The sequence below is a fragment of the Desmodus rotundus genome, chromosome 4 (assembly GCF_022682495.2).
Source record: "Desmodus rotundus isolate HL8 chromosome 4, HLdesRot8A.1, whole genome shotgun sequence".
Classification (NCBI taxonomy): Eukaryota; Metazoa; Chordata; class Mammalia; order Chiroptera; family Phyllostomidae; genus Desmodus; species Desmodus rotundus.
In genome coordinates, this window is record NC_071390.1 from 83,655,479 (window position 1) to 83,681,008 (window position 25,530).

The window sequence follows — 25,530 nt, forward strand, 5'->3', positions numbered from 1 at the left end:
AAAAGTCTCTCTCTCCCCTACTCTCCACTTTGGTAAATCAAGGCAGAAGTGACAGGCAGTTAACGGGGACCCAAACTTGATCTCGGGGGCGCGCAGTCTGGGACTGCGCCAAGTGCCCTTTTCCCAAAAGCGGGCTGGCGGGAGAGTGGACGGGTCAGCGACTCCGTCCCCGCCCGAACCCTTTCACCCGAATGGAATGTGGGCGCGCGCGAACTCCGGCTCCCGTCGGAACGCCGGCCCGGGCGCCGCTGGCCCGACGCGCCTGCCGCGGGGGCGGCTCCCTCGCGCCTCCCGCCGGAGCGCGCCGGGGCGGCTGGGCCTGGCGAGGGGGAGGCGGGCGGAGGGGGCCGGCGGGGGACGCGGGCCGGCGGGGAGGTCGGGGGCGGGGAGCAGCGGGCGGCGGGCCCCGGGAAGAAAAGAACATGGCTCCTGCGGCGGGCAGCGCCGAGCGCTGTTCGGGGCCAGGGCGCGCGGGGCGCCAGTGACTGCGATGGTGAACTCGAGCCGCGTGCAGCCGCAGCTGCCCGGGGACGCGAAGCAGCCGCCCGCGCCCGGAGCGGCCGGCCCAGGCCGGCTGATGGCGGGCGGCGCGGCCCCGGGTGGCCTCCGCGAGCAGAGGGGCCTGGAGATCGAGATGGAGCGCATCCGGCAGGCGGCCGCGCGGGACCCCCCGGCCGGAGCCTCCGCTTCCCCGTCTCCTCCTCTCTCGTCGTGCTCGCGGCAGGCGTGGAGCCGTGACAACCCAGGCTTCGAGGCCGAGGAGGAGGAGGAGGAGGAGGAGGTGGAAGGGGAAGAAGGGGGAATGGTGGTGGAGATGGACGTGGAGTGGCGCCCGGGCAGCCGGAGGTCGGCCGCCTCCTCGGCCGTGAGCTCCGCGGGCGCCCGGGGCCGGGGCTTGGGGGGCTACCACGGCGCCGGCCACCCGAGCGGGAGGCGACGCCGGCGAGAGGACCAGAGCCCGCCGAGCCCCAGCGCGGCCGGTGGTGGGGACCCGCTGCATCGCCACCTCCCCCTGGACGGCCAGCCGCCGCGAGTGGCCTGGGCTGAGAGGCTGGTTCGCGGGCTGCGAGGTAAGAGCGCGATCCGCAGCGGCTGATGCTCAAACCTGAACCGCGGACGCCCGCCGAGCCGTCGCCCGCTGCGGTTTGCTTTTCGGGGACCCACCTCGCATCCCCCTGGCGTCGCCGCCTGCCTTGGAAGCGCATTCCCCACCTCTGCTAATTCTGCCCTATTTCCGGTACCCAGAGCCGAATTCCGCTGCGCCATTGTCGGTGCAAATTTATTGGATACGTCCTTCTCTAGAAGAAGTCAGGCTAGCATATTTTTTACTTCTGGAAATTAGTGAAGGTCGTATTAGGGTGAAAGGCTACATCTGGGGATTTTTTTTTTTTAATAGTAGGGGAAAATGAATAGTACAACTAATGGTGGTTACACTGGATACTTGCTAATTTCACTAAGTTAAAACGAAAATTCTATATTAGCACCCATGGTCTTCAGCGGGTCTTGATCTCTCATTGCCCCTCATCCCGTTCTCGAGAGTAACAACAGCAGGGTGTTACCCAAATTGTGGGAGGAGTGCCGTTGGGTTGTCATTGATGTTTTGATGTGCGTGGTGGTTCCTGGGAGAGGGTGCTGTTGAGAACACCGCGAATAGAATAAAATTGTATCTTTGAAAACAGTTATTATTTGGCCGTTTCTAATTCTAGGCATTTTTCTAAAGCAGTTGCAGAAAAAGTTACATTGTTTTTTTAAATTTAGAAGTATGTTTTTAAACAACTAAATTAATGTTCTTTGAAATTTCAACAAAGCATTGAAGTCACCAGATACCAGCTGTGTGTAAATGTGTTAGTTCAGTGCACCCAGCTCTCCAAACGGCAGGGAAGGGTTTTTCAAACTTGCCAGTGTCTGTTAAGAGGACACAGATTTTCCAAGAGCAGATGGGAATCCTATTTTTGCAAAGTTTTGTCAGAGACATCCTTGGGAAAGAGTTGCATTTACTTTTACCACCCGAATTATTTTAATCTCCACTTTTAAGAGTTTCCATTCTCAATTCTTGTGAAAATTTCCCTTCTCTTCTCTAATCTTTCTGTCAGTTTTGAAAATTTAGCACACACACAAAACACCCAGGTGTTTTTACAGCAGTGTGATTTAAGGCCAAGTCAGGCCTGCATGTAGACCCCAGTCCTACCACACATTGGCTGTGTGACCTTGAGCAAGTTACTTAACCTCTTTGATCCCCAATTTTTGCATTTTTAATTCATAATATTTAGTTCTTGACTTTGAAGAATTAAATGAGCCGAGGCATGTAAAATGTATAACAAGTCTCTCCCATGTTGTACTTTACATATTAAATCATAAATTCTAAAAAGTGTACATTTTGCTACTTGTTTTACATTAGTGCTTATGCTAGTTAATTTGATTCAGAACATGATGGGGAACAAAAGATCCCTTTTGAATAACCTGGGTGAGTAGATTACCAAAAGACTTACTTTTGAAGGTTCAAACCCCAAATTATACACATTTGACCCTTGGACAACCAGGAGGTGGGGGGCACTGCCCTTCCAGTTACGGCTACAGTCAGCCCTCCTCGTGTGCCGGTGCCCAGCTGCAGAGCGGCCGGTTGAACAACTGGGCTTTGAATTAGATGGGTCAACTGAAAAATATCCTGGTATAAGTGAACCTGCTCCGTTCAAATTTATGTTGTTCAAGGGTCAAGTGTATTATTTTGCATTGTTTTAAATGTGCTTTTAAAAATATTCCTTGAAGTGAGAGAGAGGTTTCATATAAGTTAATATGTAATAGTAAATCATGAGCCTTTTAACTAGACAAACACAGAAAAGTAAAATAAATAACTGTGAGTGAGTTGTGATTTTTTTCCCCTGGTGGGATACCAATGACAGAAATCTCACAAGCGTTTTGTAAGTAGAGCTCTAGGGTAAGAACAGAAAGTCACTTTCAGTTTCCAGAGGTAGGAGAGATTACTCCAGATTGGCTGCTCAGGGACTTCCCTGGAGGTCTCCTGCCTTTGTGGCTTTATACAACACGCTCAAACTTCCTGGGCCTCAGGTGCTCATTTATAAAATGAGAGAGGAACCTCCCAGGTCCCTTTCAGCTTCAACAGACTCTTGTGTTGTATAATGACAGGAACCCAAGAAAGACACCAAGTAGTCCTTTTCGCTCCTTGAAGTGTGGCTAGATCTATCTCCTTAACCGAAGTAAGAGAGTAAAGAAGACATGTTTGAGGCCTGGCTCTGGAAAGCATTGTGTCTAACCAAGGGGTTAAGAATGTATCTCTTAGTATCCCAGAGTGGTTGAAAGTTTTTCAGCAGAGCAGAACTTGCTGAAAGGGAATGCGAGTCAAGGCTGTGTTGGAGCGCTTACAGAGAGGGGCAGGAGGACCAGGTGCGAGGCAGCCAGGGAGGAGGTGCTGAAGGCCCAGACCAAAACAAATGAAGGATGGCTGAAAAATTTAAAGACTGCCCCAAACTTAAAGGTACCCCCAGCGTGCCTTTAAAAAAAGTAAACAAAAATTTACTTTTGTCTTAGCAAACTCTTTTTAGTTCAAAGATACAATTTGACACTCTATATGAGTTATCAATATTTTCTGAATTTCCAAAGTCAAATATGTTTTGTATATGAATTTGTGTACTAACTTGGTAAAGTCATTTTCTGTTTATTATTTTAGACATATGTGCTTTTGTTTTGTTTTCCGGAGAAATCATAAAGTACTAGCTGTATTAGGCAGGGTAGGCTAAGCTGTTAAAACAAACAGAAACCTCTTTTCCATTCACTCTGTTGTCTCATCACTGTCCATTTCTAGAACTTTTTCAGCATCCCAAACAGAAACTCTATCCATTAAGCCCCAGCTCCCCATCCCCCTCCTCCCTGCCCCTGCTAATCTCTACTTTCTGTCTCTATGGATTTCCCTATTCCAGGCATCTCAGGTATTATTGGTATCATACAGTATTTGTCCTTTTGTGTCTGGCTTAGTTCGTGTGTTGCCAGTTTTTCCATGTTGTAGCATGTATCCGAACTTCATTCCTTTTGGTGGCTGAGTAATATTCCATTGTATGTACCACATTCTGTTTATCCGTTCGTCAGTTGATGAACACTTCAGCTGTTTTCACCTTTTGGCTATTGTGACTTTCCTTCATCTTAATCCATACCTCATTTCATCACTTCTTCCTTTTCCCTTTTTATTTGCACAAATTTTGAACAATGAGATGTATTTTTATTGCCGTGGGGATTTTTTTTGAGGGAGGGTTGGTACTCTGTGATAAGGTTATGCTAGTAACAAAATTTGTTCAGTCAACAAACATTTATGGAGAGTCTCTTTTGTGCTTAGTACTAAGGACATAGAGATGAATCATACAATATCCCAGCTCCCAAGGAGCTTTGAGTTTAGTAGAGAAAACAGAGATATATTTAAATAATTACAATGCCAGATCCTCATGTATGGGAGGGACTCAAAGAAGCAAGGCCAGAGGAGGTTAAACTTGATTTATGTTTTGAAGGATGGAGGTGTAGAGGGGTATGGATGAGGGGAAAAATAGCAGAAGTAAGACCAAGCAAGCCTATAGCTCTCTGATACTTTTTCTTGTAGACAGTTAAAGCCAGTGGGGGCTTCAAACAGGGGGCTGATATGATTGCATGTCAACCTGAAGATGATTCCAGCAAGAATGCAGAGAATGGGGTAAGGTGTATGGCGCTGGTTGCTGGAAAAATAGGTGAGGAGAGGTTGGATGGAGAGAGGTGACAAAGGGTGCAACAAGGCCATGTGAGCTGGGATGGAAGGATGTTAAATTAAACAGAGAGAGGAACCACCACAATTATGGTCCAGCTCCCTGTGAGGGTTAAGATCCTGTTCTAGGATGAAACCCATGTATCTGGCTTGGTACCATTAACCCAAACAGGGAAAATAGGTTTCTAGAAAAAGGAAAATCTCAGGTAGGGATACATGAGTGTGAGTTTGTGCGATGGGCAGGTCGGAACTGGTGGGTAACAGGCATACATATGTTTGTCTGCACCTCGGGAAAGGGCTGAGTAGAATTCGAGATTCAGGAGCCAATGGCATGTCATGACTATTCTTTAGGAAATGGACCCATAGTTATAAAAAAGTCACAGCTCTTTCTGAAGGTGTCCCTGCAGTTCAAATGAATGTTAAGGAGGATTGCATTTGTCTAAACAAGGCCCACATGTGTTTGAGCACAGAAACAGGGTTCTCCTATGATACAGACGCAGTGAGCGTTTAGTCAGGCTATTCAGAATGAACTCAAAGTGCATACAAATTTGGGTCTTTACACTATTCTGACATCTAAGGCATCAGAAGTGGGACATCTTATAGATAGACCTACTTCTGAAGCATAGACAGGCCTCTTCCAGCCCCTCTCCAGGCTTTACACATAATTCTCATTCCCAGAGCAACCCACAAAGAGGCACCCCTCTCCCATTTTCAGACGAGGAGTTGGAGGTTCACGGCATTAGGGAAGGTCTTAGCCGATATGTGGCTGAGCCCTCATTTGAACTCAGCTCTGACTCCGTGTCCCTACATTATCCTTTGTCCTGATCAATAAAGACATAAGGGTTTAGTGTATTTTACATGGGATAGGGTTAATCTGAGGCAGAAGATCCACACCAAATATTTTTTACCAGGGAACTGAGATATTTACAGATGAAATGATACGGTGGCTGCAGTTAGTTCCAAAATAGTGGGGAGGGAGGAAGGGGTGAATGGAGGTTGATATTGAGTTGACAATTGTTGAAGCTGGTGAGAGACACATAGGACTTCACTGTATCATTCTCTCTGATATTTTTTATGTATTACAAAGTAAAAAGATTTTGGAAGCATTTGGATAAAATAGTTGCAAAGATGGCAGCATTTTTTTCGAAGTCAGTTATTTATTTGGGACGTCTTTTGTGTTTTGTATTATCCATCTCTGAGTTCTTCTGTGTTGATATTAACAAGTAACACTGCACAAGGGACTGTGCACCCTTGATGACATGGCCCGACTTTGGGCTCTGGCAATAACCAAGCACCCTGGTAAAGAGGAAGGGAGCGGGGTATTGCCCAGTGTCCCCCGCATAGCACATTCTCTGTAACAGCTGAAGACGCCTTAGGTACTGAACACGAGTACGTGGAATGCCCAGAAGGCACTTCCTCCACAACTGGGACAATTGTGGGTAAAGGCAACAGTTGGTTTTGAAGAATGGTGCCATTTTGGAACTCTATCCTTAACCATTCTTATTTTATTAGCTCTGTAAACATGGGAAGTACATAGCAACAGGACAACCAGTTTTTCTACTTGCTGATATAGCCCTTTCTCATCTGTCAAAATGTAAAGAGGTCCCTGTACCCAGACTCAACCTACACACCCAGTAAGGAAATTAGATAAAACTTTTAAAGTAGTAAGTATTTGAGGAGGTAAATAGAGTAATTTAGAAAAGTAAATGCATGAAAGTGTATTATGTGAAAGTATAAATAGCCCTGGCCAGTGTGGCTCAATTGGTTGGAGCTTCATCCTGTGTACCAAAAGGCTCTGAGTTCAATTTCTGGTCAGGGCATGTACCGAGGTTGTGGGTTCAATCCCCAGTCAGGGAGTGAATGGGAGGCAACCAGTCAATGTTTCTCGCATTAATGTTTATCTTTTTCTCTCTTTCCCTTCCTCTATTTCTAAAATTCAAACATATTTTAAAAAGTAAAATAAAAGTGTAAATAAAGGGACTTGTTTCTTTTCATTTGAAATGTTTCATTGAAGGGCTAGAATTTAATTGCCATAGACCGTTGTCAGTTAAGCTTGAATAAAATTTGAGTTTGTTTTTTCTATTTATAGGTCAAGCAGTACCACTTATAAATATTAGGAACTATGACTTAGTTTGTATTGTTTATAAACCACAGGAAAGAGTGAAATCACTGACCCAGTGAGGCAAGGCAACAATCTGTCCTGATGGAAAAGAGACTAACAATTTCTTAACGTGCATAGCTTAGGCCTGGCCTCCGATAGAAATGTACCCAAAGAAATGGTGTGGTTGTGTCCAGGGCTACTGAGCCTAACATTTGGCTGCCTCTCTGTTATTCTGAGTTGTAATTTTCCATGTCATATAAATTTGTAATAATTCTTTAATATGATAGTTTCAGCGAACAAACATTCTGCTTGCTGCATTTCTTCTGAGTGAGTAATTCCTTGACAACTACCAGATCTTGGCAGAAGCAGACCTAGTCATAAGTTATGCTCCACGTTCAGTGTGGTGAAACCTACGATGTGTAACACGGTGTCTTTGAATCCAGATGCTGATTTTCCTAAAGGAAATTTGGAAGAAAAAACAAAAGGAAATGAAAGACTCAAATTTAGGACTAGAACTAATTTATTATTATAAGCCTTAAAAATACATGAACACTAGTGACGAAGGCATTTCCATGAAGTGAAAGACCATGCACCGCTTTTCCCTGGTTCTCTGTGTGGCGCGACTGTGGCTTTAGTCGCTCTGAATTTCAGTGATCGAAGGGGTTAATGTCTGTGGAATAAAAGCATGAGGTAACCAGGGAGCAGGTTGGCTTTCATTAACAGGCAACCTAATCTAACTGAAAAGATGGAGAAGTTTGTCTTTTTTCAGAAACATTAAGTCTCTTCCAAGTAACCAGCAATGTGACTTTACCACACTGTTCATTAGTGGGGGTTTGGACAGCCACCACGTCTGTCTGCCAGTCCAGAACTGCGGTAACGCTGTCCAGCAGCTCAAGGAGGGTTATGTCATCTCTGCTCAGCCAGTCCAACACTTTTCCATCTGTGAAAATATAGAACATGGTTGCTGACTTGACTCTCTCCAAAGACAAAAGTCGCCAAAGTTATTACGTTTAATTTAAAGATTGTATGTTAATCAGCACTTTAGAAACCTGTTAAGCTAAGCATGTTTAGTGTAGTCATTTGCTACAGTTTCTTAAAGACCAGACATGGATGCAGAGATTTTCAGCCAGTGTGTTAGAAACTTGATAGATGTTTCCATAGGGAAATGATGCTCCAACCAGGACTTCTTTTTCTCAGGGGTGACCTAAAAGATACCATTTGCAATGTAGTTTCATCATGTACTACCTTTAGTAACAGGATACACACCAGGCTGTGTCCTCCCTCATATAGAAGGAGCTCGTGTGTCTGCACAATTACTTAATCTCTCTTCTAGACTACCCTCATTTCCTGTTACCTTTCTAATTTTTACTAAAGACTCCTTCTAAAACAATTTCCACGTTACACTCAGAGCATGCTAAAATAATAATAATAACAACAAACGAGAATCTCCCTTATACGTTATACTATTTTATGTGTTTTCCTTTGCCATTCATAAAGTTTTCTTTTATTATTATTTTAAAGGTCTCTGGGGAACAAGACTCATGGAGGAAAGCAACACTAACCGAGAGAAGTATCTGAAAAGCGTTTTACGGGAACTGGCCACATACCTCCTTTTTCTCATAGTCTTGTGCATCTGTAAGTAGAGCATTTCCTTCCACTAAAAAAAGTTTTGAAAACTTTTTTCAAATATTTGACCTGTCAAAATCATCATGAAAAGGAATTATATGTGTACCACAAGGGTTAATTTAGAAGTTGTCTGCTTTCAATTCCAGTTTAGAATTTGGTAAAGCTCTCTTCTCTGGTAAATGTTAATTAAAATTCAGCATTATTGGATTGGCCAGTTCATTGTCAGTTGTGACCATTCTCACTCCGAGATGCATGTGGCAACCTGCCATACACCAAGAAACTAAGTAAAAGGATTTTTGCATTTGATTTCTTAACAATAATTACGGTATCACTATTACATCAATTAATGTAAAGTCTACATAAGAATTATTTTCAGCAAAATGACTTTACAAATGTACATCTCAGATAGGGCACATGGAGGTGCTCACCAAGTGTGGGCAACTTCTCCCATTTTCATTCTCTTACTCATAGTACTTCCCATTCACTAACAGAACTTTTCTTTATACGACCACTAAGACAGTTCAGGCCTAATCCTTCTTTGATTTTTATATAGTATTCTGCATTTATATATAGCGTTTTTAATTGGTAGAGTCCCTTCCAACGTCTGTTCTAACTTCGTCTCCATGGTGTTCCTGTGAGCTTGTGGTGCAGTACAACACAGAGCTAGGGAAGAAGTTTGGTTTCCTGCTCAGGATGACGGTGTCACTTTCCGGTAGACGGCCTGGAATCTGGAATACTGGGATTGAGACACCGTGATCTGTCTTTATAGCTGGTGTATGTATACCTGTTTGACAGTCGCTATTTCATCTTTGGCCCAAGAGTTACTAAGAGAAGATACTTTTAAATTTCCGTATGGCTTGGTTTTATCTTTTATGTTTGTTTATTCTTTTTATGTTAATATTCTGCATTTGTGGTTTTAAAAATGTTGGCTGGTTGGTTTTTTGGTTTTTCTGAGAACTTTTTGGTTTGGTTTGGGGGGTTTTGTTTGTTGAATTTTGTGGCTTAAAACAGCAGAAATGGCCCTGACCTGCATAGCTCAGTTGGTTGGCCATCATCCCACAGAGTAAAAGTCACTGGTTCAATCCCCAGTCAGGGCACCTACCAGGATCGCGGATGTGGTCCCCAGTTCGGTGCATACGGGAGGCAACCCATCGATGTTACTGTCTCACACCGATGTTTCCCTTTCTCCCTCCCTTCCTCTCTCTCTAAAAATAAATTTAAAAACCTTTAAAAAAACTCAGAAATGTATTTTTTCACAGTGCTGGAGGCTAGAGGGCCACAATCAAAGTGCCTGCAGGGCCATACGCCCTCTGAGGCCTGTAGGGGAATGCTCCCTGGTCTCTCTGTAGCTTGGGGGCGCGTGCCTGCACTCCTCGCGTCCTTGGCCTGTGGCTGCATCACTCCGGTTCTGTCTTCAGAGGGCGCTCTCCCTGTGTTTCTGTTTCTTTACATGGCTGCCTCCTTTAAGGATACCTGCCTGGTTGAATCTTAATTTTAGAGATTTACTGCTGTTCCCTTTGGTAGCCTAGCATATTACTAATTTTTGTAAATGTTCCATGGATATTTGTGAAAAGAATGTATGATCCCTTTTGATACAGTATATCATTTTGATGTATATACATTAAATCACATTTTCCATTAAAATCCCTAATATCCCTGGATAATTTTTGTCTACTTTCTCTAATATTGATAGAATATAAATTTAAGTTTCCAGCTGCAGTTGTGGTTTTGGTAATTCTCCTTATGTTATTAGAAAGTATTGCTTTATATATCTAGATGTTGTTATTCAATACATAAGTTTATTATAGTTAAATCATTGTATATGGTATAACATATCAATATAAAATACTCTATTTAATTCAATACTCACTTTATAATCTTTGTCAGATGACTATACCTCTTGACAAATTTGAAAAGTGTTTTATTCCTAATATATGACTAATAAAAATTTTCTCATCCCTTTATTTTTTAATTCATTTTGAGTGTCTCATAAAAATTCTAGAGATGCATTTTTATTATTTTAACCCATATTTAATAAGACTTTGTCATGTAGTAAGTTTAACCTCTTCACATTTCATGCATTGTCAGATTCTGTCATCTCTTTCCCTCTTTTTATGCTTTCCTGTTCTTTTTTTGCTTTTGTTACATGGAAAATTTTTCCTTGTTTTTTATTTTAACAATTTGGAGTTCATTCAGTACAATTCCCTTTATTTGTTTTTACTATTGGAGCTTATATTTTTTTGCAATATTGAGAATAATGTATCTACTGGCTATTTTGAAATGAGAGCATGTTTTTAAGATGACTTTGGTTAATTTATATGCTGATTAGTTGGTGGTGCTGTGATGATGTTTTTTTATCCTTGCTCGTTTTATGGAAAATGGAACTTGGGAACTAAGGACTAAATAACAGAAGAAATATATGCACATAAGATATACACTTATATGTGTCCTTTATGTTATGTTTTAAAATATTCTCTTCTCCTTTCTAGTCCTCATTTAAGTTTATCTATTTTATGCTACAGTTTTTTCCTTCACAATTTGATTTATTTAAAGAGTGGGTGCTACCTTCCAAGTGGGCTTTCTTCAAGGGACTGAAAGGAGAAATGATATAACAGTCATATTTCTATTACATTTAACAATATGCAAAATGTCTTTATATACATTTCTCCAGTTGAAGTACACAAAAGCCCTAGATGTTATTATTCCCATTTTCTAGATAATGAAACTTAAGTCTAGAAAATTAAGTAGTTGTCCAAGATCCCAAGACACCAAGGCCCACAACATAGAAGCAGACATTCAAGATGAAGCAAAGTGGAAACTCAAATCAAAATCATTCTGACTCCAAATACAGGGTCCTTTCGGTACAACCTAGATGGACTCATGATGCAGCTGACTCCTGGAGTGTACGGAAATGTCACTCAAAGATATCCCACAGACCAGTCTAGGGCCTGGCACAAGGAAGGAACTGAATTACTGTTTTCTGATTGAAGCTTGAATAATGATCCCTTCAAAGCTACATATCATTGTTTTTCTGAATGTCCAGCAGGTGGCACCATATAGCCAAGCAGCTTGGTCACTTCCCTTTGTGCCTGTGTTTTCATTTAATTTTTATTGTATTTTTTCCATTACCATCTAGTCACTTTATACCCCCCACACCCCAGCAATCACCATATTGTTGTCCATGTCCATGCCCATGAGTCCTTTGTCTTTTTTTGTTCAAACCCTCCTCTCCCTAGTATCCCCCACCCCACTGTCGTCCTGCTCTCCGTCTATGCGTCTGTCCCCATTTTCTTTGTTAGTTCAGTATGCTCATTAGATTCCACATATGAGTGAAATCAGTGGTATTTGTCTTTTACTGACTGACTGATTTCACTTAGCATCATGTTCTCCAGGTCCAACCATACTGTTAAAAAGGGTAAATTTTTCTTTTTTTTTTATGGCTGAGTAGTACTCCATTGCATAAATGTCCCATAGTTGTTTTATCCATTCATCTGTTGATGGACACTTGGGCTGCTTCCATATCTTGGCAATTGTAAATAATACTACAATGAACCCGGGGTGCTTATGTTCCTTCGAATTAGTGTTTTGGGATCACAGAAGTGGGATAACTGCGTCGAGAGGCAGATTCATTTTTAATTTTTTGAGGTATCTCCATACTACTTTCCACAGTGGCTGCACCAGTTGCATTCACACCAATAATGCAAAGGGGTTCCCCTTTCTCCACATCCTCACCAGCACTTGATGTTTGTTGATTTATTGATGATAGCCATTCTGACAGGTGTGAGATGGTATCTTATTGTGGTTTTAATTTGCATTTCTCTGATGATTAGTGAGGTTGAGTATCTTTTCATATGTCTATTGGCCATCTTTATGTTGTCTTTGGAGAAGTGTCTATTCAGATGCTTTGCCCATTTTTTAAATGGGTTGTTTATTTTTCTTTGGTGTTGAGTTTTGTAAATTCTTTATAAATTTTAGACATTAACCCCTTATCAGATATATTGGCAAATATGTTCTACCATTTTGTGGGTTGTCTTTTTATTTTGTTGATGAGTTCCTCTGTTGTGCAAAAACTTTTTAGTTTGATGTAGTCCCTTTTGTTTATTCTTTTGTTTCTCTTGCCTGGGGAGATATATTCAATAAAAAATTGCTATGAACAATGTCCAGAATTTTGCTACCTATGTTTTCCTGTAGGATTTTTATGGCTTCACTTCTAATATTTAAGTCTTTAATCCATTTTTAATTGATTCTTCTGTGTAATGTAAGAAGGTGGTTTAGTTTCATTTTTCTGCATATATCTGTCCAACATTCCCAGCACCAGTTATTGAATAAACTATCTTTAGCCCGTTGTATTTGCTTGCTTCTTCTGTCAAATATTGACTATAAAGGTGGGACTTTATTTCTGGGCTTTCTATTCTGTTTCATTGATCTATGTGTCTGTTTTTATGCCAGTACAATGCTGTTTTGATTACTATGACCTTGTAGTATAGTTTGATATCAGGTAGCTTGATTCCTTCAACTTTGTTCTTTTTCAAGATCACTGTTGCTATTTGAGGGCCTTTTGTGGTTCCATATAAATTTTTGAAATACTTGTTGTAGTTCTGTGAAATATGTCATTGGAATCTTGATAGGAATTGCATTCAATCTATAGATTGCTTTGGGTAGTATGGACATTTTAATGATGTTAATTCTTCCTATCTATGAACACAGTTTATGCTTCCACTTATTTGTATCTCCTTCACTTTCTTTCTTCAGTCTTACAATTTTCTGAGTACAGGTATTTTACATCCTTGTTAGGTCTATTCCTAGGTACTTTATTATTTTTGTAGCAATTGTGAATAGGATTGTTTTCTTAATTGGCCTTTTTGTTAGTTCGTTATTGGCATATAAAAATGCAGCTGATCTCTGGATATTAATTTTGTATTCTACTACTTGGCTGAATTTGTTATTCTAGTAACTAGTTTCTTGGCAGAATGTTTGGGGTTCTCTATGTACAGTATCATGCCATCTAGTTTCTTGGCAGAATGTTTGGGGTTCTCTATGAACAGTATCATGCCATCTTCAAATAATGAGTTTTACTTCTTCTTCAGTTTGGATGCCATTTATTTTTTCTTCTTATCTAATCCTGTGGCTAGGATTTCCAGTACTATGTTGAGTAAGAGAGGTGAAAGTGGACATCCTTGTCTTGTTCCAGATCTTAAGGGGATCATTTGTAGTTTTTGCCCATTGAGTATGATGGTGGAAGTAGGTTTGTCATAGATAGCCTTTACTGTTTTGGTGTGTTTCCTCTATTCCCACTTTGCTGAGAGTTTTTATCATAAATAGGTGCTGGATTTTATCAAATGCTTTTTCTGCATCTATTGATATGATCATGTGGTTTTTATCCTTCATTTTGTTTATGTGATGAATCACACTTACTGATTTGTGAATGCTGTACCAACCTTGCATTCCCACAATAAATCCCACTTGATGTTGGTGTGTGATCTTTTTCATGCATTGCTGTATTTGGTCTGCTAACATTTGGTTGAGGATTTTAGCATCTATGTTCATCAGAGCTATTGGCTTATAATTTTCTTTTTTTGTAGTGTCTTTATCTGGTTTTGGAATTGGATAATAATGGCCTTGTAAAATTAGTTTGGGAACCTTTCCTCCCCTTGAATTATGAAATAGTCAAGAAGGAGAGGTGTTAGTTCTTCTTGGAATATTTGGTAAAATTCAAATGTAAAGCCATCCACTCCAAAGCTTTTGTTTGTTAGTAGTTTTTTGATTACTGCTTCAATTTCAGTAGGTGTAATCTGTCTATTAAGAATCCATGATTCTTCCTGAATTACTTTTAGAAGATTGTATGTTTCTAGGAATTTATCCATTTCATCCAGGTTGTCCACTTTGTTGGCATATCGTTGTTCATAGTATTTTCTTAACTATCCTTTGTCTTTCTTTGGTATCAGTTGTTATTTCTCCTCTTTCTTTTCTGGTTTTGTTTATTTGGTTCCTCTCTCTCTTTTTCCTGATGAGTTTGGTTAAAGGCTTGCCAATCTTGTTTATCTTTTCAAAGAACCAGCTCTTATTTACATTGATCTTTTATATTGGTTTTTTTTTAGACTATTTTGTTTCTTTCTGTTCCAGATATTATTACTTCTACCTACTTTGGCTTTGATTGTTGTTCCTCTTCAAGTTCCTTTAATTATAAGCTTTCTTCTTTTTTTTTTTTTTTGAGCTTTTTCTTGTTTTTTTTGAGATAGGCCTGTAATACTAAGAATTTCCCTCTTAGGACTGCTTTCCGAGTGTCCCACAGATTTGGGATTGTTGTGTCCCCATTTTCTTTTGTTTCAAAGTCTGTTTTGATTTCTTCCTTGATCTCATTGTGACCCATTCATTCTTTAATAACATGTTGTTTAGCTTCCATGTCTTTGCGTATTTTTCAGTGTTCTTATGATTGATTTCTAGGTTCATAGCATTGTGGTCAAAGAAGATGCTTGATATGATTTCAGTCTTCTTAAATTTATTGAGACTTGTTTTATGTCCTGGCATGTAGTCTATTCTACAAAACATTCCATGTGCACTTGAAAAGTACGTATATTCTGCTGCTTTGGGATGAAATGTTCTAAAGATATCAATTAAATCCATTTGATCTAGTGAGTTGTTTAAGGCTGCTATCTCCTTGTTGATTTTGTCTGGAAGACCTATCCATTGAAGTCAATGGGGTGTGAAAATCCCTGACTATGACTGTATTTCTGTTGATCTCCCCCTTTATGTCCATCGAGATTTGCTTCACATGTTTTGGTGCTTCTATGTTGGGTGCATAATGTTTACTAGGTTATATCCTCTTATTGGGTTGTTCCCTTTATCATTATGTAGTGACCTTTTTTGTTTCATTCTGTATCCTTGGTTTTAATATCTATTTTGTTAAATATAAGTACTGCTACCCTAGCTTTTTTTCCTTTCCATTTGCATGAAATATCTTTATCCATTCTTTTATTTTTAGTCTGTGTGTATCTTTCAATCTGAGGTGAGTATCTTGGAGGCAGCATGTATGTGGGTCTTATTTTCTTATCCATTCAGGTACCCCATATATTTTGGTTGGAGCATTTAGGTCACTGCATTTAAGGTGATTATTGATAGATGTGCATGTAGTGCCACTTTATTGTTAGACTGTTTTTCTCTGTTTTTTTCTTTCTCTTTTTCTTCTTCTTAATGTAAGCCCTTTGCATTACATTACATTACATTACATTACATTACGCCTTGTTGCTGTACTGGTTTGATGTTAACAAACTCCTTTAGCTTTTTCTGGGTAGCTCCTTATTTCTCCCTTGATCTTAAATGATAACCTTGTTAATAAAGTAGCCTTGGTTGTAGGTCCTTGCTTTTCATCACCTTGAATATTTCACACCGCTCCCTTCTGGCCTGAAAGGTTTTGTTGAGAAATCAGTTGACACTCTATTTGGTGCTCCCTTGTGTGTAACTTCCTGCTTTTCTCTTGTGGCTTTTAGGATTCTTTCCTCATCATTTTAGTTATGATGCGTCTCGTTGTAGGCCTCTTTGTGTCCATGTTGTTTAGGGCTCTCTGAGCGTCCTAAACTTGTGTGTCTTTTTCCTTCATTAGAGTAGGGAAGTTTTCAGTCATTATTTCTTCAAATAGATTCTTAATCCTTTGCTTGCTCTCTTTTCCTTCTGGTATTCCCATGATGCAGACGCTGTTATGCTTCATTTTGTCCAAAATGTTTCTTAAGCTTGAACTATTTACCATCCACTGTTATGGAAAGCTTAAGGATTTGCTCTCTCAAGTCAGTTAATGGTTGGTAAACATAAGTGGGCCCTTTGCATACTGTGAGACATCATGAACATACATTGAATACAGCGACCTCAGGTCAAAATGTTGAAATTACACATCGGTTTGTGGGCAGAATGCTAAAAGATTCCCATGACAGAAAGTCAATTGAAGGTCCAGCTTTGTAGTCCACCTGAAGCAAAAGGTTTTTTCCTCTTCCTGAGCATAACTGCTCTGACATAAGCTAAAAGGACCCAATAAATAAAAATCAGGTTCAGTATTTGAACAGTGGGATTTGATGTTTGTTTTCACTGTGAACCAGATAAAACAGGCATATGTAGGTAAAAATATTTTGGAAATGGAGTTTCCCAAATCAGCTTTATTTATAAACTTTGAACATGTCAGAAATGGACAGGTTTATCAAATCTTGTTATCAAGGTCACTTTTCCCCCTTATTCCCTTTGACCTGTTTGATTCCTTTCCCTACTGCTTAGGAAGGTGTGGCACGATTCTGTGTTTCGAACCTGTATGTTTCAGCTGTGAAATGTGCCCGTGCTGTGAGCACTGAGCTGAGTGCATGGAAACTGTTATGCTTCTCACATTATGTGATTTCTGAATCGGTATATAGCAAAAAAATAATTTTCTAAAACTGTTTTGTGCTGCTTTTGTACTAAAACCATGTGAAATTCTGAAAAAAACTGTTCTTAAGCTCTCCTCATTTTTTAAAAATTCTTTTTGCTGCTCTGCCTGGATGTTTTTTCTACCTTGTTTTCCAAATCAAATCATTGACTTGATCCCGTGCTTCATCTAACCTACTGTTTATTCCTTCTAGGGTGATATTTATTTCAGATATTGCATTCTTTATTTCTGACTGGTCCTTTTTTGTGGTTTCTATGTCTTTTTTCATGCTGTTGAGTATCCTTGCAATCATTGCTCTAAACTCTCTGATAAATTTCTTGCCTCCATTTTATCCAGCTCTTCTTGTGGAGAATGACTTTGTTCTTTCATTTTGGGACCTGTTTCTTTGTCTTCCCATTTTGGCTGTGTATTTGTATGTGTCTCTTTGTATTAGGTAGATCTGCAAAGATTCTGGTGTAGGCCTTTGTCAGACACTGCTTGTGACTGGTCTTGATCAATTTGCTTGGAGCAATCAGTGATCCACAGTGTGGCTCCCTCTCCTGGGCTTGTTTGTGTGCAGAAAGAACCAGACTGCGCACCAAGACCTGCTGTTATTAGCACGGGGCCCTGGGAAGGGTCAGCTGAAGTCTTACAGAGCTGCATGAAATCCACCTTAGTTGTTAAACTAATCAATGATATAGCTTCAAGCTGTAATCAGCAGCCCAGCTTAGGCTCCACCGGGTGGGGCAGAGTAATTCCTGCCAGTGGGCCTACTGCTTCTCCTCAGGCTGATGCCTCTTGAAAAGGAGTGATCTGCCTGAGAAAGGTGGCTTCTGCAGTGTGGGGAATGACTCAGCACAGGGATCCTGGTGGCTGTTCCTTCAGTTATCTCCCCAGAGCCACCAACCCCAGAGTCTCCTCAAGCGTCTCTAGTCTACTCTGCCCTCCCTCTGCCAGAGCCCCAGGTAAGTTGCTACAAATGAAATTTTGTGCATTGTCCCTTTAAGAGGCTCTCTGAGTTTCCAATTATCTCTCCCTGACGGATAGAAACCCTGCTGCCTTCCACCGCTAGATACTATCTAGACTCCTTTCTGGCTCTGGTGCCTATTCTGGGGAGCCCATCTTTGGGTTTAGATCCCACTTTTCTTAGGGGCAACCAACTGGCCACTGAAATATCCCTCCAGAACTTCAGCTGCCACCCATGGGAGCCCAGCCAGCACCTTGTGCCTCCAGTGCACTCTGTCCCAGTCTCGTTGTGGGTTCACCTGCCTTTTCAGTGAAGCCGTTAAATTCCATACAGTTGAGAATTTCAAAGGCAAAACCACAATTGAAAATATAAGAAAATAAAGGAGATACATTTTTTAAACATTGGCTAAAATTTACTTACATATGTAACTATACCATATTTATAAATCAAAAATTTAAATAATTTGTCAAAATTCTTAAACTCATTTATTTAGTTGGCCATGGGGAGGCTTCACTACTACTGTTTAACATCATGTCAGCTTTGTTCTCCTGACTAGGTCTGGCCCACAGGAGGCCTCTGTAGACTACATGGTACCTCATCCACCCCTGTGTGGGGCAGGGTAGGCGTGCTCTGTCCAGGACTCCACGAGCTCTTCTTCTCGAGAGCAGAAATCATATCCTACTCATCTCTCTTGTCCAACATCTTGTTCCATAAATGTGAATAGAGTAAAGGCCTAAACCCTTCATTCTGCTCCCGTACAGTTTTTGAAAGGTGGCAGGTCATATACCACTTAAAGAGGGTGTTCTTGTCCCAGTTAGTGGCTCATAGGATGACAGGTGTGGAACAAGGAAACTGGAAGCGTCCCTCCGCTCTGACACAGCACGTGCCGCGTGGCATGTGTGCGCTTAGCCCCGTTGGCTGCTCAAGATGGACTCTCAGACACACTTTTGTTTGGTTCACTGTTTTCTACTCCTCTCTCTTAATCTTAATTTTCTCTGATGCTCAGGTGGAAAATGGGATTATATGAGAGAGAGATTTTACTAAATAGCATTTAATCCCAAACCATTTAGAACAAGGTTTTAAAATGCATTTTATCTCAGATCCTGAGATAATTATAGAATCAGCTAAGCATTAATTACCTGCTGGGAGTTCAGAACTGTGGTCAAAAAGAAGTATGAAATGTTTCCTCTGGAAGCTTTTTGTCGGTTTAGAATTGTAGCATATCACACCTGTAGCCTATCAGAGCCCAGCATAGGATAGTGCGCATCGAAGTGCTGACGTTCTTAATAGCTCTGTGCGAGCAATCTGACTGAGGAGGATGAACCACCATTGTTGGGCACCTAAGTGCATGCCTCTATATTGGGTAATTTTTAGTTACTAATTTTATTTTTAGCACCAAAGAAAGATCCTATAGAACAGCTAATTATCCTTAACTTACAGAAGAGCAAACTTATGCTCAGAAAGTTTCAGTAACATGTACAGGTCATATAGCAAGTAACAGGCATGGCCAAGATTCAGACTCTGATCTGTGACTTATTAAGCCTGTAAATTATCTTCCCACCTCCCTCCAGGACTATTCAGAATGGGCTGGTATAATCAGCAAGTCTTCATGGCAGGGATGGAACTTGAGTTTAGAGGGTTTCGTACAAAATTTGATAGATGGGAAGTAGATGTGTCTGTATCTGTCAGCATCCTGAAGGGAAAGGGATGGGAAACTTGAAGTGGTCATTAAAGAAAGCTGAATGAAGAGACTGTTTACTAAGGTGTGCAGGGTTATGGAGACCAACAAGGGGAAGTGAGGCCCTCAGGAAAGGTTCCCACCTCCAGGCTTGAGGAAAGGGGAGAGAATGGCATGGCACGAACCCAGTGTGGCTATGAGCAAACAGGTTTCCCTTGCGCCTCCACCATACTCTGTACCAGTCTCGTTGTGGGTTCACCTGCCTTTTCATTGAAGTCATTAAATTCCATACAGTTGAGAATTTCAAAGGCAAAACCACAATTGAAAATATAAGAAAATAAAGTTTATAGAGCTGTGGCCAGGATTGCAGAGTCCCCTGCCAAACTTCACCCAGGTGGTGAGGGAATGGGGAGTAGAGGTGGAGGGAACAAACCCAGCCTCCCTCTCCTCATGCCCCCACATCCCCTGTTCAGTCCCCCGCTGATGGGGGACCCAGTGTGGTGTGGTCTGTAGAGATCAACCTCCAGATATGGCACCGAGCAGGGCAGGAAGACTGGAGAGCTGATCTGGGGCCGGACAGGGAATGGCCTGCGTGTTGTAGGGAAGGAAGCAGCGTGTACACAGCTGTAGGCCAAGGGGCTCCGGTGGCCTCTGCTGGGGCCTGTACGGCATGGTGCCGTCAGAGGGTCTGATCTGGAGGCGCTGGGAAGTGCAGGCACAGAGGCCTGGTGGAATTCCCAAACGTCAAGTAAAGGCACCTGATCTTAAGTCAATAGTCAGCAGTAGGCCAATTTTGTTCACATATGTCAATGTTAACTTCTTTCTTTGATAGACCAGAGAGCAGGGAGATAGCCTAGAAGAATGACAGAGGGAGGGCGGCGAGGGTGAGAGACCCCGGAGGTGGCTAGCTGCCATCCACTGGGCACGTGGGAGTGAGGGCGGGTTCCCTCCGACTTCATCTGGCTCTCTCTGTTCCAGTGACCTACGGGATGATGAGCTCCGGTGTGTACTACTACACTCGCATCCTGTCACAACTCTTCCTGGACACCCCAGTGTCCAAAACGGAGAAAACTAACTTTAAAACTCTTTCTTCAGTGGAAGACTTCTGGAAGGTATTTGCAAATGACTTTGAAAGTACCTTGTTATCACTGAAAATTGTCCACGTAGCTTCATAAGTTCAGTTGGGCAGTCTCCGCAGGGCCTGCTGTGGAAGATACCAAAGTTAACGTGAGTTGTTACAAGTCTGTAGCCTTGCCCCATGTTGAATGTTTCATACTTAACTTGTTTAATCCCTATAGTAACCATACCAGGTAAGTCCTGATATTCCCGATGTTGTAAATGAATCTGAGTTTGATTCAGTGATTCCACATGGCCAGGGCATAAGAAAAATGGACTTTATTCTAGTCTGACAGACACTTCCTCGCCTGGTTTCTAATTCATGCAGTCATTGATGATTCAGTAGATATCTGTTGAGTATCTCTTAGGATGTAAGGCCCACACTGCAAAATGTAGCTGTTTTGTCTTCCTTTTCCCCCTTTTTTGTGTCTTTGTTGATGATGGCAGATATCCTACGATTGCGCTTAATACAAGGCAGGCACATTCTTTCAAAGATCTCTAAAGTGAAATTCAACCCAGCCCCTTCCCAAATTGCCAGAAACTCCAGCATAGTAGCAGAGGATAAGTAATGAGTGATACCACAGGAAAAACATTAAAGTAATCTGGACAAATGGGGCTCAGAATCTACAAAAATTGGGGAACGGGACATTGGAAAGGAAATGATTGTTTCTTCCTGAGGAGGTATTTTCTAAAATTTTTGTAAGACCCTGGTGTCAGAGCTGTTTATTTTAAAGAAAAAGGGAAGTGGATCACAGGAAGCTGTTCATTCTAAAGCCTAAAAATACTTGGCATCCAAAACTACACTTACATAACATGAGTATGTTCCTACTTCAACAGTGCAAATCAGTTCATCTCTACTGATCATCTGATAAGACATTGAGAAAGGCTAGATTTCTTTCCAATAGGCAGACTAACAAGAAACTTCTCATATACACACAATTCCATGATAATAAATGCCAAGCTCTAAAGGCAGTTGGGCGGCATTAGAGAGTTCACCATATAGAAAATTGCCCAAACAATTAAAAGATCCACCAGGTGGCAGACTAATCAAAACCTATAGCCTTTTCCTTTCTAAACAAGTTTAGAACCATAGTATTCAGTATTAAATATTTTAATAAGGGATAATGAAGTTGATAATGGCTGTGGGTTTATGTAAACAGTCTGCTCCACCCCCACCGTCAGTCCTAAAGCAAAAATCAGAGTTTCCATTTATTAAGCTCCCTCTGCGTGCCTATTGCTCTGTAAGATGATTCAGAGAAAATTATCACGATCCCAACACAGGGATGACACGCACATTTTAGAGGGTTCTATATTTTTAAGAAAGAAATTCCCTGTATGTTACTCATTTGAAATACTACATGCACTTTAAAAAATTAAAAGTCTCTTTTTTTTAAAGATTTTATTTATTTTTTGAGAGAGGGGAAGGGAGGGAGAAAGAGAGGGAGAGAAACATCAATGTATGGTTGCCTCTCGCACGTCCCTTACAGGGGACCTGGTCTGCAACCCAGGCATGTGCCCTGACTGGGAATCGAACCAGTGACCCTTTCGTTCGCAGTCTGGCACTCAATCCACTGAGACACACAAGCCAGGGCAAAAAAAAAATTAAAATTCTTTAAATAATAGTATCCTATCAACTTGGTGGCAGCAAACAAAACACTGCCAAAGACAAATATTTTGAAGCATTTACAGAAATAACATTGCACAAAGTCCTATCTAGAATTTTAAAAAATAAATTAATATTTACAATATTTCTACCACAACTCCCAAATATAGTTATACATAGGAACTTTTGCTTTGTTTATTTATTCTATAATTATGAAACATCTGTAAACACTTTATCCTTTTTATGTGCAAAGGTATTATTTCCAATCGTAACAAGATTGAAAACAATGCTATTCTAGTCCTGGCTGATGTGCCTCAGTGGACTGAGTGCCAGCCTGTGAACCAAAGGGTTGCCGGTTCAATTCCCAGTCAGGGCACATGCCTGGGTTGCGGGTCAGGTCCCCAGTACAGGGTGTGGGAGAGGAAACCACACATTGATGTTTCTCTCCCCACCTTTCTCCCTCCTTCCCCTCTCTCTAAAAAGTAAATATATAAAATCTTTTTAAAAATGCTACTTTATGTATTTTTTGTATACTTAAGGACTTTTGTGCAATATACATAAAATTTCAGAAAACCAGTCAGCACTATTGTTTTATCTTTTTCTGAAAATACAGCATTTACACAAAAAAAGGTCTTAACCCAATAAAATTTAAATTATTTTTAAGTGAAAACATCTATAACACTTAATGCTTTGCAGATATCTCATTTATAAAGTCTGCTCAGTAAAATAGTCTAAATATTAAATATTAACTAGAACCAAAATGAGCCTCACAGGAATCTTGTGAGAAGGGCCAGCAGTAGTAATGGAAGGCAAATCCCAGCGCAAGCCAGTAAACAGTGCTGCCGTACAGCAGACCCTAATCATAATGTACCCGTTTCAGGAATTTGCCTCACTGGACAATCTCCCTTGTTAACCATCAGTGGAATAAAAACATGGCCCCGAAAGGATTCAGAGCACATTAGTGTTTTCTTTTCAGCAAAACTGGAAACAAAACCTGAAAATATCAAAAGATTGGATTTCTTGGTTTCTCTTCATCCTGTGAAGTGAGAACTGCAGGCTCATCCCAAAGGGTTGAGCCTCATTGAGACCTGAAAACTCTATTTACGTATTTGTTTAGACCCAGATCATCCCCTTTGAAATCGTCTGTAGTGACCATGCGAAAGACAGACATTACGGGTGTGGGAACCCAGGCTCAGTGGAGGATCCTGCTCCAGGCCTCACAACCAGCAAATGACGGTATAAGATCCAGCTTCAGTCTCTGACAGCAAAACCTACCCTTGTCACTCTACTGTGTTCACAGAGTGCTACGCTGTTGGTCATGCAAACATTCCAGGAAGGAGCAAGGCAGCCGCTGGGCTTGGAGCTTTTCAAAAATGTTTCCTGTGCTTTCAGTTCACAGAAGGTGCCTTACTGGATGGGCTGTACTGGAAGACACAGCCCAGCAACAGAAATGAAGCTGACAACCGAAGCTTCATCTACTATGAGAACCTCCTGTTAGGGGTACCACGGATACGGCAACTCAAAGTCAGAAATGGATCCTGTTCTATCCCCCAGGACTTGAGAGAGGAGATTAAAGAGTGCTATGACGTCTACTCTGTCAGTAGTGAAGACAGGGCTCCATTCGGTCCGAGAAATGGAACCGCGTAAGTGTCTGTGGCTCCCGTGGCCACGAGCCCTGGCCTCTCACTGACATTCATTTATATTCTTTTTCCTCCCTCCCTCCCTCCCTCCCTTCCTTCCCTCCTTCCTTCCTCCATCCCTTCCTCCCTCTCTCCCTCCCTTCCTTTCTTCCTTCCTTCCTCCCTCCCTCCTCCCTCCCTCCCTTCCTCCCTCCCTTCCTTTCCTCCTTCCTCTCCTCCTTCCTCCCTTCCTTCCTTCCCTCCTTCCTTCCTTCCTTCCTTTATTCTCTGACTCGTCACCTAAGGAGTAGATGCCTTAAGTGAGTCTTCAATTCTTATACTTAAGGCCACGGTCAAATTGACCTTTGGTTTCTCAAGCTTTCTCTGTTTTTTATTCCCTTTCACCTTTTACATACATATTTTTCATAAGGCTAAATCATTGACTATATGGTCCACAAGAAAGAAGCTACTGGCTTTTAGAGGTTTCTTTTGAGATGCCTGGATTCTGTTTTTGTAGCTCCAGTAATTTCATTCACTAGGTTATTACTAGGGAATTTTCTGGTACAGAAATTTTTTATGAGCTTTTATCAATAAATTTCTGTTTAGAGTGCAAGTACTTAAAATGGATAATACGCCTGTGAAGCAATTTTTCCGTCTGGTTTAAAGCCCATCCTTCTCAAATGTGTGTTTATGATTTTGAGTATGTATTCGTCATGTGGATGTTTACAGGGATTTTCTTGTGCTCTTTGGCAAACATACCTCTTAAAACATCTTGTGTGTTAAGGGAGGGCAGTCTTTATTTTTAGAATTACTATAGCCATAAAGAAATGAGAACTCCCGGGCTTTCCCAAGGTGGGCCTCGTGGGGGTCCCTGCCCTGGGCGAATTACGGTGGTGAGGGCTGCCATCTAAGCTTCACTGAGCTAATTCGGGCAGTTCACCTAGGTCTCTTTTCCGGAAACTGAGGCTCCCTGAGTCCAGATTGGTTCATACACAGTGGGGGAGAACATCCTCTCCATGATCAGATTCTTTGTCTGTGATCTAGTGTACACCCTATTTAATGCCAGGGTCCCTAAGAAATTTTGTAAAAATCTGAAGATTCAGAGTAAAGGGACCAAACTCACAGACTTTTTCCCAGGTTGTGATAGTGACTTTCCTTTCCAGTGCTCCTGTTTATTAGTTCATGCAAAGCATAAGCTGTCGTTAAACTGTGGTACCTTGTCCCATATTTTATTTCATCTCACAGCGTAAATAAGAGAAATGAATATAGCTATTACTCCATGCCACATGCTTTTTAAGAAATGATTTTATCCATTATCTCTACTCTTCACAAACAACTCTGAAATAGGTATCGTCTCCATTTTATAGATGAAAAAACACCGAGGCTCACTTACCCGAAGTGCCACAGCTAGTAAGTGGAACCAAGCTGGGATTTAGCCAGCCTGACTCCAAAACCTGTATTTTCTTCTATCATATCAGTTATGTTGTTAAGGCGGCTTCCTGCTGCCCTCAGCTCCCGTCAGTCTTCAAGCTTCTTGAGGGCAGGGGCTCTGTTTTGTTCCCTGCTGTATTCTCAAGCCTTGAACAGTGCCTGCTCTGCAAAGATGCTCAAGAAATGCCTGTTGGATGCATGGGTGAATAAGTGACTTCCACTGCAGGGTGGGCTACTGAAGGGGATCTTTCTTGTGTGTACCTAA

At 41.4% G+C, this 25,530-nt stretch overlaps 1 protein-coding gene across 1 annotated transcript in view; it reads left to right on the forward strand.

The window, feature by feature from the left end:
* The first annotated feature begins 374 nt into the window (after positions 1-374).
* Positions 375-25,530, forward strand: part of PKD2 (polycystin 2, transient receptor potential cation channel) — a 57,947-nt gene continuing 32,791 nt past the window's right edge. Inside the window, exons 1-4 of the mRNA XM_053922324.2 lie at positions 375-1,070; positions 8,364-8,477; positions 20,475-20,608; positions 23,608-23,858. Of these exons, the coding sequence (XP_053778299.1) occupies positions 491-1,070; positions 8,364-8,477; positions 20,475-20,608; positions 23,608-23,858 (1,079 nt within the window). The 5' untranslated portion in view covers positions 375-490. The remainder of the gene's footprint in view (positions 1,071-8,363; positions 8,478-20,474; positions 20,609-23,607; positions 23,859-25,530) is intronic.